General features: G+C 35.2%; 1 protein-coding gene across 5 annotated transcripts in view; it reads left to right on the forward strand.

Moving 5' to 3' along the window:
- Taf1 (TATA-box binding protein associated factor 1) overlaps nt 1–18,430 on the forward strand; it is a 77,497-nt gene that overhangs the window by 49,476 nt on the left and 9,591 nt on the right. For all 5 annotated transcript variants that reach the window (XM_077793560.1, XM_026412598.2, XM_026412599.2 and 2 more), the window contains exons 33-34: nt 16,972–17,039; nt 17,322–17,438. In XM_077793560.1, the coding sequence (XP_077649686.1) occupies nt 16,972–17,039; nt 17,322–17,438 (185 nt within the window). The remainder of the gene's footprint in view (nt 1–16,971; nt 17,040–17,321; nt 17,439–18,430) is intronic.

Below are 18,430 nucleotides of genomic sequence, written 5' to 3' on the forward strand. Positions count from 1 at the left end.
TAGTGGCATAGCTGGGTCATCCATTCCTGGTCTTTTGAGGAATCTCCATATAGCTTTCTAAAGTGGTCGCACTAATTTGCAGTCCCATCAATAGTGTGTGAGTGTACCTTTTCCCCCCACTTCCTCACCAGCATTTTTTTATTGTTTGTATTTTTGATGATTGCTATTCTAACTGGAGTGAGATGAAATCTCACTGTAATTGTTTTGATTTGTATGTCCCTGATTGCTAGGAATGTTGAACATTGTTTTCCCATGTTAGCCATTTTGTATTTCTTCGTTTGAGAAGTGTCTGTTTAGTTCTTTTGCCCACTTTGGGGTTTTGGCTTTTTGGTGTTAAGTTTTCTGAGTTTTTATATATTCTGGATATTAATCCCGTCAGTGAAGCAGCTGGCAAAGATCTTCCATTCTGTAGGCTCTCTTTTCACATTTTTTTCTTTGCTGTTCAAAAGCTTCTTAATTTGATGTCATTGTACTTGTTAATTCTTGGTCTTTATTTCTTGAGCTTTAAGAATCTTTAAGGAAGTCAATACCTTGATTATCAGTATGTTCCAGTGTTGAACTTGGTTTTTTCTCTAGCAATTGTAAAGTTTCTGGTCGAATTTCTAGGTCTTTGATCCACTTTGAGTTGACTTTTGTGCAGGGTGAAAGATAGGGATCTAGTTTCATTCTTCTACATATAGAGATCCAGTTTTCCTAGCACCATTTGTTAAAAGTCTATTTTTTTTTTCTCTGCCATGTTTTTGGCACCTTTGTTGCATATTAGCTGACTCTATCTTTGTAGCCTCTGAGGATTTTAAGTTATTTTTCTGTGGAGGTCCCTCCTCACCAATCTACCCTGCATTTTCCAGCTGTCTTTGTTAGCCTCCTCAAACTCAATCTGTCTCTACTTTGGCCTGGGTTCAGCAGAAACCTCTAGCAGAAAGCCGGGGGCTCACTTCCAGGATTTTCCTTTCTCAGGGATCACACAGTCTTGCACTAAATTTTCTGAAAACACTTGTTTCATTTGTTTCCCCCCACCCCACCCCAGTTTTCTGAGTACAGTGGCAGGACTAATCTAATAGTAGTTACTCTATCATGCATAGAAGGTCTTAATTTTATTTATGGTATTTTTGTCTTTAGTATAATTGTTCAAAAGATCTTTCCAACCCCAAAAATGCCTGTGTTTTTCCTAATGAATGTAATTTTTCCCCTTTTCATTCTTTCATTTTTTTTATTGGTGCGTTACAATTATGCATAATAGTGGAATTTGTGGTTAGATATTTGTACATGTACAGGATATGGCAATATATTTGGTCAGTATTGTTCCCCAACATTTTCCTTTTCCTTCCCTCCTTCACCCTGATCCCTTTCCTCTATTCTACTGGTCTCCCTTCTATTATTATGAGCTACCCCTTTTCTTTTCCTTTCTCCTCTCTATCTTCCACATGTGAGAGAAAACATACAACTCTTGGCTTTTTGAGTTTGACTTATTTTGCTGGATTCAGTGCTCTCATGTTCCATCCATTTTCCTGCAAATTATATAATTTCATTCTTTATGGATGAGCAAAACTTCATTGTATATATATATACACCACATTTCCTTTTCCATTCATCCACTGAGGACACCTAGACTGGTTCTATAATTTGGCTGTTGTGAATTGTGCTGCTATAAATATAGGTGTATTCATGTATTGCTATAGTATGTTGACTAATTCCTTAGGATAAATTCTGAGGTTTGGTGTACTGGGCCATATGATGGTTCAATTCCTAGTCTTGTGGAACCTCCATACCAATTTCCATAGTGGCTCTATTAGTTTGAAATCTCACCAACAGTGTGAGAGTGGTCCTTTCCCCCCACATCCTCTTCAATGTTTATTATTGCTTATATTCTTGATGGTTGCCATTCTAACTGGAGTGAGATGAAGTCTCACTGTAGTTTTGATTTGCATTTCTCTAATTGCTAAAGATGTTGAATATTTTTGCATATACTTGTTGACCATTTGCATTTTCTCTTTTGAGAAGTATCTGTTTAGTTCATTTGCCCATTTATTAATTGGGATATTTGGCTTTTGGTGTTAAGTTTTTTTAGTTCTTCTGGATATTATTCTGTAGCTAGCAAAGATTTTTTCCCATTCTCTAGGTTCTTTCTTCACATTATTAATTGTTTCTTTTGCTGTATAGAAGCTTTTTTTTAAGTGAACGTAATTTTATTTTTTTATATTTATTTTTTAGTTATAACTAGACACAACATCTTTATTTTATTTATTTGTTTTTATGTGGCACTGAGGATCGAATCCAGAGCCTCACATGTGCTAGACAAGCACTCTACTGCTACAACCCCCAGCCCCTGTACAGAAACTTTTTAATTTGATGTCATCCCATTCCTTAATTCTTGATGTTATTTTATGAGCTTTAGGAGTCCTATTGAGGAAATTGTTGCCTCTACCTGTATGTTAGGAATGTTGACCCTATATTTTCTTCTAGGAATTGCAAATTTCTGGTGTAATTGCTAGGATTTTGATCCATTTTGAGTTGACTTTTGTGCAGGGTGAGAGTACCATTTGTTAAAAAGGCTGTCTTCACTATATATTTTTGGTATCTTTGTCAAGAATCAGATGACTATCTGTGTGCATTTGTCACTGAAGTCAGATACTGTGTTGCTTCCAGCATTGCTTTCTATTCTGGGTCTTTTATTCTTCCAGATGAATTTTAGGATTTTTTTTCAAGTTTTTGTGTCAATGATATTTTGACGGAAATTGCATTGAGTTTGTATATTGCTTTTTGTAATATGGCCATTGTAGCAATATTAATTTTGCCTGTGCATGATCATGAGAGGTCTTTCCATTGTCTAGTGTAGTCTTTAATTTCTTTCTTCACTGTTCTAATTATTCATATAGATGTCTTTCATTTTCTTGGCTAGATTTATTTCTAGGTATTTTAAATGTCTATTCATTTTTAAAAATATAATCTAAAATAAAAGGTAAATATCTAAGTTTTCTTTCCCAAATGATTAGTCAAAGTGTTTAAGTTATATTTATGGAACAGTCTATCCTACTAATTGAAAGACTACTTTTATGACTAAATTGTTATGTGTTCTTTAACTTAGCTGGGGGCTCTCTGTTATGCTTCATTGACCTATTTGTCTAGACTAATGCTGTTATCACTAGATAATATCACTGTTTTTATCACTAGGCTTCAAAATTTTCAACTTATTAGTGTCTTCACCTATTATTCCAACTAAACTCTAGGCTCATATTTGTTAGATTCTAACTTGCCCTTAAATAAATTGTATTAAAGCTCATTTAATTTATGGATTAATTTGTAGAACAAATATGTCTTGTTTTTTTTTCTATCAATTATTGGGGCTAAGATTCAACTATTACCACATAAAGATAAAGTCTCTCACATCATTAAAGAGAATAAAAATTCCCCAGTCCTGCTTTAGCCTCTGGGTGTCAATTTTTTTTTTTTTTTTTGTCTTTCTCATTACAGCCAGACTTCTTTTGTTTTTATTTTATACATAAAAACTTGTCATTTTAACCAAAATCTTTGGCATTAAGTACATTCACAATGTTGTGCAACCATTAACACTATCCATTTCCAGATTTTTTTTGTTGTTGTTATTCCAAACAGAAACTCTGTACCCATTTATCAATAACTCTTCATCTACCCCTTCCTCCAGCTTCTGGTAACTTCTATTCTCCCTCTGTCTCTGTGATTTTACCTATTCTAGGTATCACAATTCATGCAATATTTGTTCTTTGTGTCTGGCTTATTTTGTGTAGCATGATGTTTCCAAGGTTCATTGATACTATCGAATGTATCAAGATTTCATTCTCTTTTTATAATAGCCAGGATTTTTGAGTATGTAACATCTTTCTCTGTTAACTATTCATGCTTTACTTAGCTTTAATCAGGCTTCTATCCTGCCCAGTCTACCAGGTAAACAGGATCACAAAATTGCCAGATAGAATAGGTTAGTACCTACTTGATCCCTATTTTGACCTCACATTGGTCTTCTACATTGTTAGTCAATATACCATTCCTTTCTTGAAGCTGTGTTGTGATTGGCTTATGTGACAACTTTCAACTATTTTATTCTTACTTTTTTAAACCATTTCTCTTTGGTTCTCCTTTGCTGAGTTTCTGCCTATTCCTCTAACTTCAACTACCAACTCTTTCCTAATGACTCAACCATGTTAGGTAAAATCAGTGTTCCCCAATCACCTTCTAAACCTCATGGGTGTCCTGGTGGAATCTCAAACATACCTTCAACCTTTTATCCTCTCTCTTCCAACTTTCTCTTTCTCTTTTGACTCACTTGTTTGCTATTTAAAGCCTGGGTTTAATGGAGCATTAACATTAGTCATGGGCTGGGGATGTGGCTCAAGCGGTAGTGCGCTCGCCTGGCATGCGTTCGGCCTGGGTTCGATCCTCAGCACCACATACAAACACCGAAAACTAAAAAATAAATATTAAAAAAAAATTAGTCATGAGGTACACCCAGAAGTCCCAGAGTTATTATTAATTCTTGTCCTAGAATAATAAGTCAACTTATAAATTAAAATTAAGTCTAAACACTGGCGAATGTCCCAGTGTTTAGATTTACTTGGTTTAAATCTGTTGCCCACGTTCCTGTCAGATCCTTTTTTAAAAAATTGTGCCTCTTATTAAAAGCTCAAACAATTAAGAAATGTATAAAATTAAACGTTCAAGCCTCTACCTTCCTACTCCCGTCTCCCATAGTTTCATCCCCCAGAGATAATAGTTTGGTATATATCCTTATTTTTTCTGTGCTTGTATAAAACATGTTTGTAGTTATGCATCGTTTTAGAAATTTTGCTTTATAAAAATTGCCATTGCCATTTTATACATGGTTATTCCATATTTGTTTTTAGTATGGTGATTGAACCCAGAGAGGCACTCTGCCACCCCCTGCCCTTTTTATTTTGACAAAGGTTCCTGCTTTGTTGCTGAGGCTGGCCTTGAACTTACTATCCTCCTGCCTCAGCCTCCCAGATCATTGGGATTATAGGTTGCGCCACCATACTCAACTCTGAGTATTTTTCTTTAACTTTTAATTTTGAGTTAATTATAGATTTAGGAAATTACAGAAAAACAGTACTAGTGTCCTGTGAGCCCTTCACTTAGCTTTTCTCCAATCAAAACTAGGAAATTGATAACTCATGCATTAATGCTAATAAGATTACAGACCTAATTCAGTTTTTGCCCTTTTAAAGCTCTGTATTCATTTGTGCATGTGTGTGTATATACTTCTGTGAAATTTTATGCCATTTATAGGTTCTTGTATCCACCACCACAATCAAGATTTAGAACTGTTCTATCACCACAAAAGAACTCCCTATTTGTATTTGCATCCCACACAGAAGCATCCACTGTCCCTGTTGCACTTAACTATTCTCTATCTCAATTGTTTTGGTATTTGAATAATATGTGTAACTATTTGAAATTTAACTTTTATCACAAAGCATAATTCCCTTGATATCCATCCAAGTTGTTAACATGTAATGATAGTTCACCTTTTAAATTTTTGAGTAGTATTCCATTGTATGGATATGTCAGGTCAGGATTTGTTCATTCATTATTCATTGAAGGATGTTCAAGTTTCTGGTATTTTGTTATCATGAATAAACCTGCTATGAGCATTCATGTACAGGGCTTTGTGTGAATATGTTTTCATTTCTCTGGGTAAATACCCAAGAGTAGTATGTTTAGTTTGGTAAGAAGATGCTATATTCATTGTGATGGCATCACCATTTTATATACTCAGCAGCAGTGTATCAGTGATCTATTTTCTCTATAGCAATTTGTTATCAATACTTCTTTTTTAATTTTAGCTATTCTATCATTTGTGGCTTTACATTTCCCTAATGGCTTATAATGTTGAGTGTCTTTTCATGTGTGTATTTTCCATCTGTATATTTTCTTTTGAGAAGTATCTATTTCTTTGGCTCAGGTGTTTTTTTTTTTTTAATTGTTATTATTAATGAGTTCTGAGGGTTCTTTATTCTAGGAACATAAGACTTTTATTACATATATGATTTGCAAAGATTTTTCTCCCAGCCTATACATTACCCTTTCACACTCCTAACAGTATTTTATGGAGAGCAGAAATGTCTAATTTTCTTGAAATGATTAATTTTTTCTTTTATGGATTATGATTTTGGTGTTTGTTTGTCATTGTCTCATCTAAGTCACAAAGGGTTTTTCTTATGCTTTCTTCTAGAAGATTATAGTTTAAGCATTTTATATTTAAATCCATGATCTGTTCTGAATTAGTTTTTGTGTATGGTTTGAAGTTCAGGTTGAAGTACTTTTCTTTTCCCTGTGAACGTTCAGTTGTTCTAGTTTCATTCATTGAAAGGACTAGCCTTTTCCTGTTGAATTGCTTTGTAGTACTTCTATAAAAAAATCTGTTGAGTTGGTTGGTCCATTGATCTGTGTGTATCTGTCTCTGTGTACCCGCCTTGAGTACTGTAGCTGTATAGGAAGACTTGTCTTCAGGTAGAGTGATTTCCCCAACTCTTTTTCAAAACTGTTCTATATTCTAGTTCTTTTAACCTTTCCACATAAATTTTTAGTAGATAATCTGTATGTACAAAATTCTTACTGGACTTTTTTGATAAGCATTGAATTAAACCCATAGTTCATTTTGGGGAGAATTGATATATTCACTGATCTTCTTCCCATGTTATTATATGTATATGTTCTTTTTAGCACATTCCATTTCATGGATTGTATGCATTGTAATTTATTTACTTGATAGTCATTTGTAGTTTTCTGTAATGATGGCTTTCAGTTTTTCACTTTTTATATTTCATTAATACTGTGTACTTGTGGGGAAAAAATATCTGAAAGAAAATTTGATAAATGTTCTAAAATTGTGTTCCCAAAAGGTTGTAACTGTTTATTACAAAAAAAATAGTAATTAAGGAGAATGCCTTTTTCCTTGTAACACTTGAGATTTGTCACTGCTATAAAATCTTTAAAATAATCAAATGATGTTCTGTAAAATGGAAATATGTGATTTAAAGTAATGTTTCATCACAAAAAGTATGGATGTACTCATTGACCAAAAGAAAGAAAGAAACTGTAGAATTACATAACATGAAAAGAAAAAATTTCACCTCTTCCTTCCTCATCTCCCATCTCATTCTCCATAGTAGCCAGTGTTAGGTTTAATCTGAAATATGCTTTTCTTTTTTGATGCGGTAAATCCTATATATACATCGTGTTTACAATTTGCATTTTTCATTTGACAATATGGTATGGATAATTCTTCATGTAAATGTGTGCTTTTGTTTAAGGAAAATTTTAAGTTAGACAAATAGTACATGCCTTTCTTCATCAAATTCATCATATAGGACTCAATATGGCAAAGGATGTTATTATGAATGTTTCTGAAAAAATATCTAAATTGGATTTCCACTGTGTTTTAAACTAATTATAGCTGAAATAGAGGACAGTTGCCCAGTGGTAACTGTTATTTTGCATTTCATTTCTGTGACAGTACTGCTTTGTTCAAAATTTCAATTTCTGCTTAAATTTGATTGGGAATAGATATACAATATCCATAACTCACTAGATCTGTTGTGCTCTGTATTGAGATAGTGATACAGCAGCCTGTTAAGGCAGCATCTCTCTAATATCCCATGCTTGTAATGAGATAGTACACTCTCTTGGTGAAAAATACACATAAGAATGTTCTAAGTCTACATCAAATTTCACATTTTCAAAAATATCAGTTTGGGAAAGTAAAGATGATATTTGTTAAAGGAAAAAGACATTGAGGAAAATAGACTTTTGTATCAGGGCTGAAGTTTCTGTAATGTAAGTTTCTAAAGTTCTGTAAGTTGTTTTCAAGGCAACTCTGGTACCAGGAGCAATAAAACTTTTCCATGAGGTATTATAAGTCAATGTTAACTTTCTTATGTTCATCTTATGTAAGTTATCGTGGTTGGTATACAGAGTTGGGCAAAGTGTAGAAAGAAAGATGAACACGGGTAGATATAATGGATTAAATCTGGTAAGAGTTTAAATAGCTGTAATCTGCATGAAGGCAGGAATCAGGGCTGTCATACATAACCATATATCTTAGGATAATGTATGGCACATAGTAGTAAATATCTGTTGAATGACCAAAAGGCCAAAGATAAAAAGGTATGGGACAAGGAAAGACAGTAGAGAGTGGTGCTATAGAAGCCATTGAATTAGTTACCAGGAAAATGTATCAGTTTTATATGTAACAAAAGGTTGCTACTAAGGTCAGGTCTGGAAAATGTTCACTGGAAGTTGGCAGTTAGTGAGTATATCATTGTTGACTGGGTGAAAACAATTTCATTGATGTGGTCTATAACATTGACTTACTCTGATAGTTGTTCCTTTCCCTACTGTTCCTTAGTACTTTAAACTTTATTGAGATTATGAGTATGTATTTTCCATGATGCCTTGAATGTTACCAAGGTTAAGGACCTGAGTCTTGTCTCACATTTTTTTTAATCATCAGAGCTGCTATTATACCTATCATATATTAGTAAATGCTTTAAAATGAGTTAAAATTGGGCATGGTGGCACGTGTCTATAGTCCTAGGCACTGAGGAGGCTGAGGCAGAAGGATCACTTGAGCCCAAGAGATGGGGGCTATCCTGGGCAACATAGTGAGACCTTATCTCTAAAAAAAAAAAAAAAAAAAAAGTTCTGAGTATAGTGGCATACACTTGTAATCCTAATGATGCAGGAGGCTGAAGCAGGGGATTGCAAGTTTGAGACCAGCCTCATCAACTTAGCAAGACCCTGTATGAAAATAAAAAATAAAAAGGGATGTAGCTCAGTGGTAGAGTGCCCCTGGGTTTAATCCCTATTTAGTATCCCACCACCACACACTCACAGGAGAGTCAAGTCCTACTGTAAATTTTATTCTATAGTAAAAGCTGTTATTCTATAGTAAAAAGCTGTAGTAAAAGGTATCTATAGTGATAAGACAAGGAATGGTGGTTCATTTAGGGAAAAAGGAGGCATTTTTAAGTTCTTTGGGACTTAATGAGACAGGCCCTAAATGTAAATCCTACCTTTGGCTATTGAAATTTATTACTCCAGTTCCTCTCTAAATAATTTCTACCTTCTAGAATGTCTTGTCCAGATTCTGAATGAGATTCTGTTACCTTAAATGGTATTTGACCTTCATTCTACATAAAGGATGTAGCTACAGTGTGAAAAATGAGGCTAACTTCTCTTTACTTGTATGTTCTGGATTTATTTGAGACAAATACTAAATAATTGGGAAACCAAGGGGGAATGGGAGCAGGAAAGATGGTGGAATGAGATGGACATCATTATCGTAGGTAGATGTGTGACTGCACATATGGTGCAACACTACATCATGTATGACCAGAGAAATGAAAATTGAGCTGCAATTGTGTATAATGAATCAAAATGCATTCTGCTGTCACATATGCCTAAGTAAAATAAATAAATAAATTTTAAAAAATAATTGGGAAACTAGAGCTCATCTCCTTGAGCTGTGTGGATTTAGTATAGTTGAATTTCATAATCTAATTTTATTAGAAATTTAGCTATGCTATTTGTATTTTTTTTTCTTTAAACCTGGTACTGATATTTTTTTAAAATCTTTGTACTGCTACTGAGATTTTATCTTACTTTTTAATTTTAGTGATTCACATTGGAATAACTACATATCCCCACACCATTCACAGTCAGGATAACAATTTATGCTTGTTTTGGCACAGTACTTATTTTCTTAGAAGGGAATTATTTTTAGTATTGTAGAAAAACTCTCAAGGGAAATGTGAGCCCAGAACTGCTCACCTATTCAATTGGTGGTTTTCTCTGAACCTTCCAAATTGCTAGCAGCAGTAATGCTTGTTTTCCCCCCTCAAACTAGAATTATAAAGCTTGTAACTTTCTTTTCTTCTCACATCACTATAAAAAGGGAAATTAACTTAGAAACAAGGAAAGGAGCTGGGCCTGGTGGTGCATGCCTATAATCTCAGCAACTCATGAGGCTGAGGCAGGAGGATTGCAAGTTCAAAGCCAATCTCAGTAACTTAGCAAGACCCTTCCCTATCTCAAAATAGAAAAGGGGGTGCTGGGCATGTGGTTCAGTGGTTAAGCACCTCTAGGTTCAATCTCTAGTATCAAGGGAGGGGAAAGGGATTTTTTTTTTTATTTGGGTGATATACCAAATTCTCAAACCTAACATTGGAATTACTACTATTTAAGGACATTTGAATTATATGTAATTGTGTAGACTCTGCCAATCTTTGTTCTGAGGCAAAGTCTAAATAAATACATTTCTTCAACAAGACATTTGCAGTTGCTTTGGCCATGATTTTAATAAGAAGAAAATGAAATATACTCAGAAAACATTTCTTCTTTAAAAATTTTATTTGTTCTTTTTAGATATATATGACAGAGTATATTTTGACATATCATACATACATGGAGTATAACTTATTCTATTTAGGATCCCATTCTTTTTTTTTTCTTTAAAGAGAGAGAGAATTTTTTAATATTTATTTTTTAGTTCTCGGCGGACACAACATCTTGGTATGTGGTGCTGAGGATTGAACCCGGGCCGCACACATGCCAGGCAAGCTCAAGCGCTACCGCTTGAGCCACATCCCCAGCCCCAAGGATCCCATTCTTGTGATTGTAATGATGTAGAATTTCACTAGGTATATAGTCATATATGAACATAGAAAAGTTATGTTTGATTCATTCTACTGTCTTTGCTATTCTCATACCTGCACCCCATTCCCTTCATTCCCCTTTGTCTAATCCAATGAACTTCTATTCTTCCCTCTCTCCCTCTCCCTTATGTGTTATCATCCACATATCAGAGAGAAAATTTGGCATTTGTTTTTTTTGGGGGGTATTGGCATATTTCACTTAGCATGATAGTCTCCAGTTCCGTCCATTTACTGGAAAATGTCATAATTTCATTCTTTATGGCTGAGTAATGTTCCATTATGTATATACCACATTTTCTTTATCCATTCATCTGTGGAAGGGCACCAAGTTTTGTTCCATAGCTTAGCTATAAAATTGATGTGGCTGCATCACTGTAGAATGCTGATTTTTAAGTCCTTTAGGCATAGTGTGGGATAACTGGGTCAAATGGGGGTTCCATTCCAGGAGGAAAACAATCTCTTGGGTATGCTAATGATTTATATCTTATCTTTCATAGTCACTTTGGTTTCATTCTGGAAATTGTTTTTTTATAGTTTAATTCTGACTTTCTGTAAGCAACCCCTTAGGGACCGGGAAACTGGAATTTAGTTTTTGTTTAGTCTTTTTCTCCCCATAATAGCCCCAGCATCTTTATTATTCCTATAGAGGCTCTATTACTTTTTCATGTTTCTTCACCAGACTTCTCATTTCTTAAGCTATAAAGCCTAAAGATGATCACCTTACTTTTTGTAAGCTACTGATTGTCAAAGAATATATAGAAGCATTTTTAGCTTTATGGAGGTGATTGTGGAGGGAAATAATTATTTTTTATTCTGAACCTCTCTGGCTATCTTTATGTGTCCTAAATATCTGGATGATCAATGTAGATTTCTTTCCAGTTTGTGTATGTGCATGTGCATGCACATCTTACATAGGCAATGTGAGTTAGGACACAAGTTTTTTTTTTTATATATCTTATCAAGAATGAACAGTCTGTATTTGCAAGAGCATTTACCTGAAAGGGACTTCTTTGTCATATAATTGCTAGTACTAATCATAGTAGGTGTGGCCTGAAAACTTCACATGTACACATGGTATATGTTTTTAGCATTTGTATCCTGACAAACAGGTTTAATTCAAGGATTACCTCCTCTTGAAGCCTTTCCTAATTCTTTCCCTCTTACCTCCCAAAATTGGCCACTTTTTGCTACATTATATGGCTCTACTTATTTATAGTCTATCTCACTGTAGAAAACTATAAGCTTCATGAGAATATGGCCTGTATCTTACCTGATTTTGTAATTGGTAATGCCTAGCACGTAGAAGACACTGAGAAATTATGAGTACAAAATTGAATGAACAGTATATTAAAGAATATTGTAGCACAATTAAGGCATGGATTGAAAACTTAGGCCTTTAGGGTCCAGGAGTCCAGAGTTAAGCAGATCTGGGGACTGTGGTAACCTGGAGAACACATGCCTATATCAAGGGAGCAGCTGCTACTCAGCTGCATTGTTGGTGTTTTGTGGAAATGCTGATCCTATGTTAGCATATCTTTTTTGTTGTTGTTCTTTTGAGTTACACATGACAGTAGAGTCTATTTTTATATATTTATACAAGCATGGAATATATCTTATTCTAATTAGGATCCCAATTTTGTGGATATACACAATGAAAAGATTCACTGTGGTGTATTCATATATATGCATAGGAAAGTTATTTCAGATTAATTCTACTCTCTTTCCTATTCTTGTCCCCTTCCCTTACCTTCATTTCCTTTTTTTTTAAGAGAGAGTGAGAGAGGAGAGAGAGAGATAGAGAGAGAGAATTTTTTTTTTAATATTTATTTTTTTTTTAGTTCTTGGCGGACACAACATCTTTGTTGGTATGTGGTGCTGAGGATCGAACCCGGGCCGCACGCAAGCCAGGCGAGCGCGCTACCGCTTGAGCCACATCCCAGCCCCATCCTTCATTTCCTTTTGTCTAACCCACTCAACTTCTATTCTTCCCCTCCCTGCCCTTCTTGTGGTTAGCATCCACATATCAGTGAAAATTCAACCTTTTCTTTTGGGCTATTGGCTTATTTCATATAATGTGATAGTCTCCAGATCCATCCATTTACTGGCGAATGTCATAAAGTTGTTTTTCTTTATGGTTGAGTAATATTCCTATGAGATAGATTGATAAATAGATAGATAGATCACATTTTCTTTATCCATTCCTCTGTTGATGGACATCTAGGTTGGTTCCATAGCTTAACTATTGTGAATTGTGCTGCTGTAAACATTGATGTGGATGCATCACTGTAGTATGCTGATTTTAAATCCTTTGGGTATAAGCCAAGGAGTGGAATAGCTGAGTCAAATGGTGGTTCCATTTCTAGTTTTTGAGGAATCTCCACACTGCTTTCCAGGATGATTGCACTAATTTGCCATCCCACCAACAGTATATAAGTGTACCCCTCTCCACATCCTCACCAACATTTCTCATTACTTGTATTCTTTTTTGATACCAGGAATTGAACCTAGAAGTGCTTAACCACTGAACCACATCCCAGCCCTTTTTTATATTTTATTTAGAGACAGGGTCTTGCTGAGTTGCTTAGGGCCTTGATAAGTTGCTGAGGCTGGCTTTGAACTCAAAATCCTCTGGCTTCAGACTCTCACTCAAGAGCAGACTAAGTTGGTTAAAATTCTTTAGTAGACAATATAAAACATGATTTTTTATTTGCTCTTTTTAGATACACATGACAGTGGAGTGTATTTTGAGATATTATACATACATGGAGTATAACTTATTCTAATCAGGATCCCATTCCATCTGTTTGGTTCCTTTGCCCATTTATTGATTGGGTTTTGGGGTTTTTTGTGATTTCTTTTGGTATTAAGCTTTCTGAATTCTTTGTGTATCCTGGAAATTAATGCCTTATCTCAGGAGAGGGTGGCAAAGATTTTCTCCCCTTCTGTAGACTCTCTTCATCCTCTTGATTGTTTCTTTTGCTGTGAAGAAGTTTTTTAGTTTGAAACCACCCCATTTATTTATTTTTGGTTTTACTTTTTAAAAATATATTTATTTTTTAGTTGTAGATGGACACAATACCTTTATTTTATTTATTTATTTTTATGTGGTGCTGAGGATCAAACCCAGGCCTCACGTGTGCTAGGTAAGTGTTCTACCACTGAGCCACAACCCCAGCCCTTGGTTTTACTTCTTACACTTGAAGAGTCTTTTTAGGGAAGTCAGTTCCTGAGCTGACATGTTGTAGTATTTGGCTTAAATTTTCTTCTAGTAGGTACAGGGTTTCTGGTCCAATACCTAGGTCTTGGATCCACTTTGAGTTGAGGTTTTCACAGGATGAGAGGGATTAAATTAGATTTTACTACATACGGATTTCAGTTTTCCCAGCATCATTTCTTGAAGAGGCTATCTTTTCTCCAGTGTATATTTATGGCACCTTTGAGATAATTGTATTTATGTGGGTTTCTCTCTGAGTCCTCTGTTCTATTCCATTGGTGGTCTTGCCTGTTTTGGTACCAGTACTATGCTGTTTTTGTTATTGTAGCTCTGAAGTAATAATTTAAGGTATGGGATTGTGATTCCTCCTGCTCCAATATTCTCTCTAAGGATTGCTTTGGCTATTTTGGGCCTCTTATTTTTCCAAATGAATTTCATGACTGCTCTATTTCTATGAATAGGAATTGCATTAAATCTGTATAGTGCTTTTGGTAGTATGGCCATTTTGACGGTATTAATTCTGCCTGCAAGAACATGGGAGATCTTTCCATCATCTAAGGTTTCTTATTTCTTTTCTTAGTGTTCTGTAGTTTTCATTGTAAAAGTCTTTTATGTGGGTTTCTCTCTGAGTCCTCTGTTCTATTTCATTTTGTTTGTTTGTTTGTTTGTTTGATTTTTGGGTTTTGTGGGGTTGTTTTTTGTTTTTTTTTTTTTGTTTTTTTTTGAGGCTATTTTGAAAGGGATTGTTTCCTTAATTTCTCTTTCAATTGATTTATCATTAGTGTATAGGAACACGATTGATTTATGGGTGTTAATTTTGTTTGCTGCTACTTTGCTGAATTCATTTGTGAGTTCTAGAAGTTTTCTGGTAGAGTTTTTGGGTCTTCTAAACATAGGATCAATGTTGTTGGTAAATAGAAATAGTTTGATTTCTTCTTTTACTGTTTGTATCCCTTTAATTTCTTTCTTTTGCCTAATTGTTCTGGCTAGAGTTTATGATTAGTAGAAGTGGTGAAAGAGGGCATCCCTGTCTTGTTCCCAGTTTTTAGAGTGAATGCTTCCGGTTTTTCTCTGTTTAGAATGATGTTGGCCCTGGGTTTGTTGTATATAGCTTTTTCTATCCTGAGGTATGTTTCCTCTATCCCTGGTTTTTTAGTGTTTTAATCATGAATGGGTGCTGTGTTTTGTCAGATGCTTTCTCTATATGTTGGCACATTTTTTAAGAGAAGCCAGACACCTGGGATTTTATGTGAAATCTCCCAATTGTTACCCAAGTAATTTTTTAAAGCTTTTCATTGAGATATAACTTATGTATAGAAACATGTATGTTATAGGTGTATGACTCAATCCATTTTTACAAAACTGAATTAATTTTTTTGTATGGGCCAAATAGACTGGGTTGACTTGTAAGCTCAGGTTATTTGGAGAACTCTATGATTTAGTTAAGAATTAATTTGGACTGGGGTTGTGGCTCAATGGTAGAACACTTTCCTAGCATGTGTGAGGCACTGGATTCAAACTTCAACATCACATAAAAGTAATAAAAGAAAAGTATTGTATCCATCTACAACTAAAAATATTTAAACAAAATAATTCACTTATAGGAAGTACCTTTGAGGAGATACATCATCAAAATGCAATGTATAGACATTGTTTGGGTTGTGATTCAAAGATAACAAATGTAAAAGAAAGAACATTTGTGAAATAATTTGGTATTGTGAATCTTGACTGGTTGCACAATAATGTTAAAGACTTAAATTATTTTATACTTGATATAGTTGGGGTTTTGTCAAGGGAGTGGTACTGGGGATTGTACCCGGGGACTGGCACATACTAGTCAAGTGCTCTCCCACTGAACTATATCTCCAGCCCTGTTTGATTTTTATTTTGAGACTGAGTCTCACTGAGTTGCCCCAACTGGCCTCAAACTTGAAATCCTCCTGCCTAAGCCTTCAAGTTGTTGGGATTATAGGCATGTGCCACCTGTCCTGGCTTTAGTTGGGTTTTTAAGACAGGTTCTATTGTCTTTTTCAGTAGATGTTATGTTTAGAGCAGTTTTAGGTTTGTGGCAAGATCAGGTGGAAGTTACAGAGTTCCAGTCCATTCCTGCCCCCATATACACACAGCCTCCCCCACTGCCAACATCTCACACTAGATCTAGTGGTATATTGTATGAATTGGTGAGCCTATGTTGATACATTATTGTCATCCAAAGTTCACAGTTTACAGAAGGATTCATTCTTGGTGTTGTATATTCTATGATTTTTGGCAATTGAATTACCTGTATCCATCATTTTAATGTGGCATACATAATTTTTTAAAGTATGCTTAATGACACATACTGAACAATTAATTTATGTATATAATTATATGAAGCTGAAATTTGCTTCAAAATAACTTGGGAGGAGTCTGAAAAGTTCAATTATAAATAAAAGAAGATTAGCCATGTGTTGATAGGTGCTGAAGCTGGTTAATAGGTACATGGAGTTCATTATGTTAGTCTTTTTTTTTTTTTTTCCCGCAGGGATTGAACCAGGGGCACTTAACCACTGAGCCACATCCTCAGCCCTTTTTTTTTTTTTTTGAATTTTTTAATATTTATTTTTCAGTTTTCAGTGGACACAACATCTTTATTTTATTTTTACATGGTGCTGAGGATCGAACCCAGCGCCCCACGCATGCCAGGCGAGCGCAATACCGCTTGAGCCACATCCCCAGCCCCCTGCCCCAACCCTTTTTATTTTTTATTTTGATACAGATTTTCACTGAGTTGCTGAGGCTGACTTTGAACTTGTGATCCTCCTGCTTCAGCCTCCTGAGTGGTTGGGATTACAGTTGTGTGCCACCACCCCTGGCTATATATTAGTCTATTTTTGTTTTTGTGTTTGAAATTCTCTATTTCTAAAAGTAGAGCAAAATTCCGAGTTTAAGATGAAGCATAATTTTTTTCTGAGTCTAGGATAATGGACATATTGCTGGTGACAGAATATATAAAACTCTGAAACTAAAGTTTGCAAAGTTAATGGCATTTTCTTATTTTACTTATAGGGCCTGAGAGTCAGTATACTAAGACTGCTCAGGAAATTGTGAATGTCTGTTACCAGACTTTGACTGAGGTAGGTGATAAGAAGGAGTCCCCTTATGATCTAGCTCCCTGAAGTCTTTGTTTCCTTGAAAGAAGAGCCTTCCCTAACCATCCTATTTTAAGATGCAACATCCTACCCTCTACTCTCACTCTAGATCCCCTATGTCCTTTCCTGCTTTATTTATCATTTATGTTCTGCCACTAGATTAAAAGTTCCTTGAATACTGGGGTATTTTTGTCTGCTTTGGTTACATTTTTCTTTCCAGTGCCTAAAACATATTGAACAAATTCATTAATTGTCTTTGTTTCTCAGTATGATGAACATTTGACTCAACTTGAGAAGGATATTTGTACAGCTAAAGAAGCGGCTTTGGAGGAAGCAGAATTAGAAAGCCTAGACCCAATGACCCCAGGGCCCTACACGCCTCAGGTGAGTCTAAGGGCTAGTAATTTTCTTTAATAATTTTCTTATTGGTTTGGGAAATTGGGAGCATGTTAACAGATCTATTACTGAGTTACCGTTCTTCTCTGTCCTTCCTCTTCATATGCCTTTCGTGTGCTTTCTTGTCTTCTCAAAGGCTAAGGTGAGTGAGGGCCATGGGTCTTGGTGGCCTTGTTAAATCCAGAAGAGGCAGCTGTGGGATGAATGAGTGGGTGGGGTCTTAGTTGTTTAGACAGCATTTGGGAATACTTGATCATCCCTGAATCACTCTAGTTCTTTTATCCATAACTTTTGGGGTCCTAGGACATCCCCTAGAATGCAAGCTGCTTGGTTATAGATACAGGCCACATTGTTTCTGTGCCTTATAAATGCCTAATTACTCATTCCCTATGGCTGAGATGTCACTCATTTTCCTGGATTGACTCCCTCTCCTGGTAAATAAAAACAGGTGATATTTATAATGTCTTAAATTTACGTGTCAAAAAAAACTAGAGAGTAAGGTAAATAAGGCTTTTTAGTCTTTCTGATCTGAATATACATAATAACATACTTGAATATACTTAATAGCATACTCTAAGAGGGTTGTCATATGTCCAGAGTAGAAAATAACAGGCTATAACTGGTGCTTGGTTTCTGTATTGGAGACACTGGTAGGATGGGAAACATGAGGTTTGACATAAAACAGTTCTGGGCTTGAGTCTTAGCTCTGCTACTGTCTAGCTTTGTGATCTTGGGAAGCTACCTTTCTAACTCAGTTTCCTTTTCTCTAAAATCTACTTTTCAGGATCATTGTAAAAATCAAATGAGTTACTTTGCCTCACACCTAATGGACATTGAGTTAATATTTGTTTTCTTCTCTGTATGAAAGTTTGTAAAGGTCCCCAGAGGCAATTTCACATTTAACCAAATATTTTAATGCAGAATTCTCCCACTCCCACAGGAAATTTTTTCATTCTGCCCAAGTTTCACTCTGAACTTGT

Source organism: Urocitellus parryii, chromosome X (assembly GCF_045843805.1).
Source record: "Urocitellus parryii isolate mUroPar1 chromosome X, mUroPar1.hap1, whole genome shotgun sequence".
Lineage (NCBI taxonomy): Eukaryota > Metazoa > Chordata > Mammalia > Rodentia > Sciuridae > Urocitellus > Urocitellus parryii.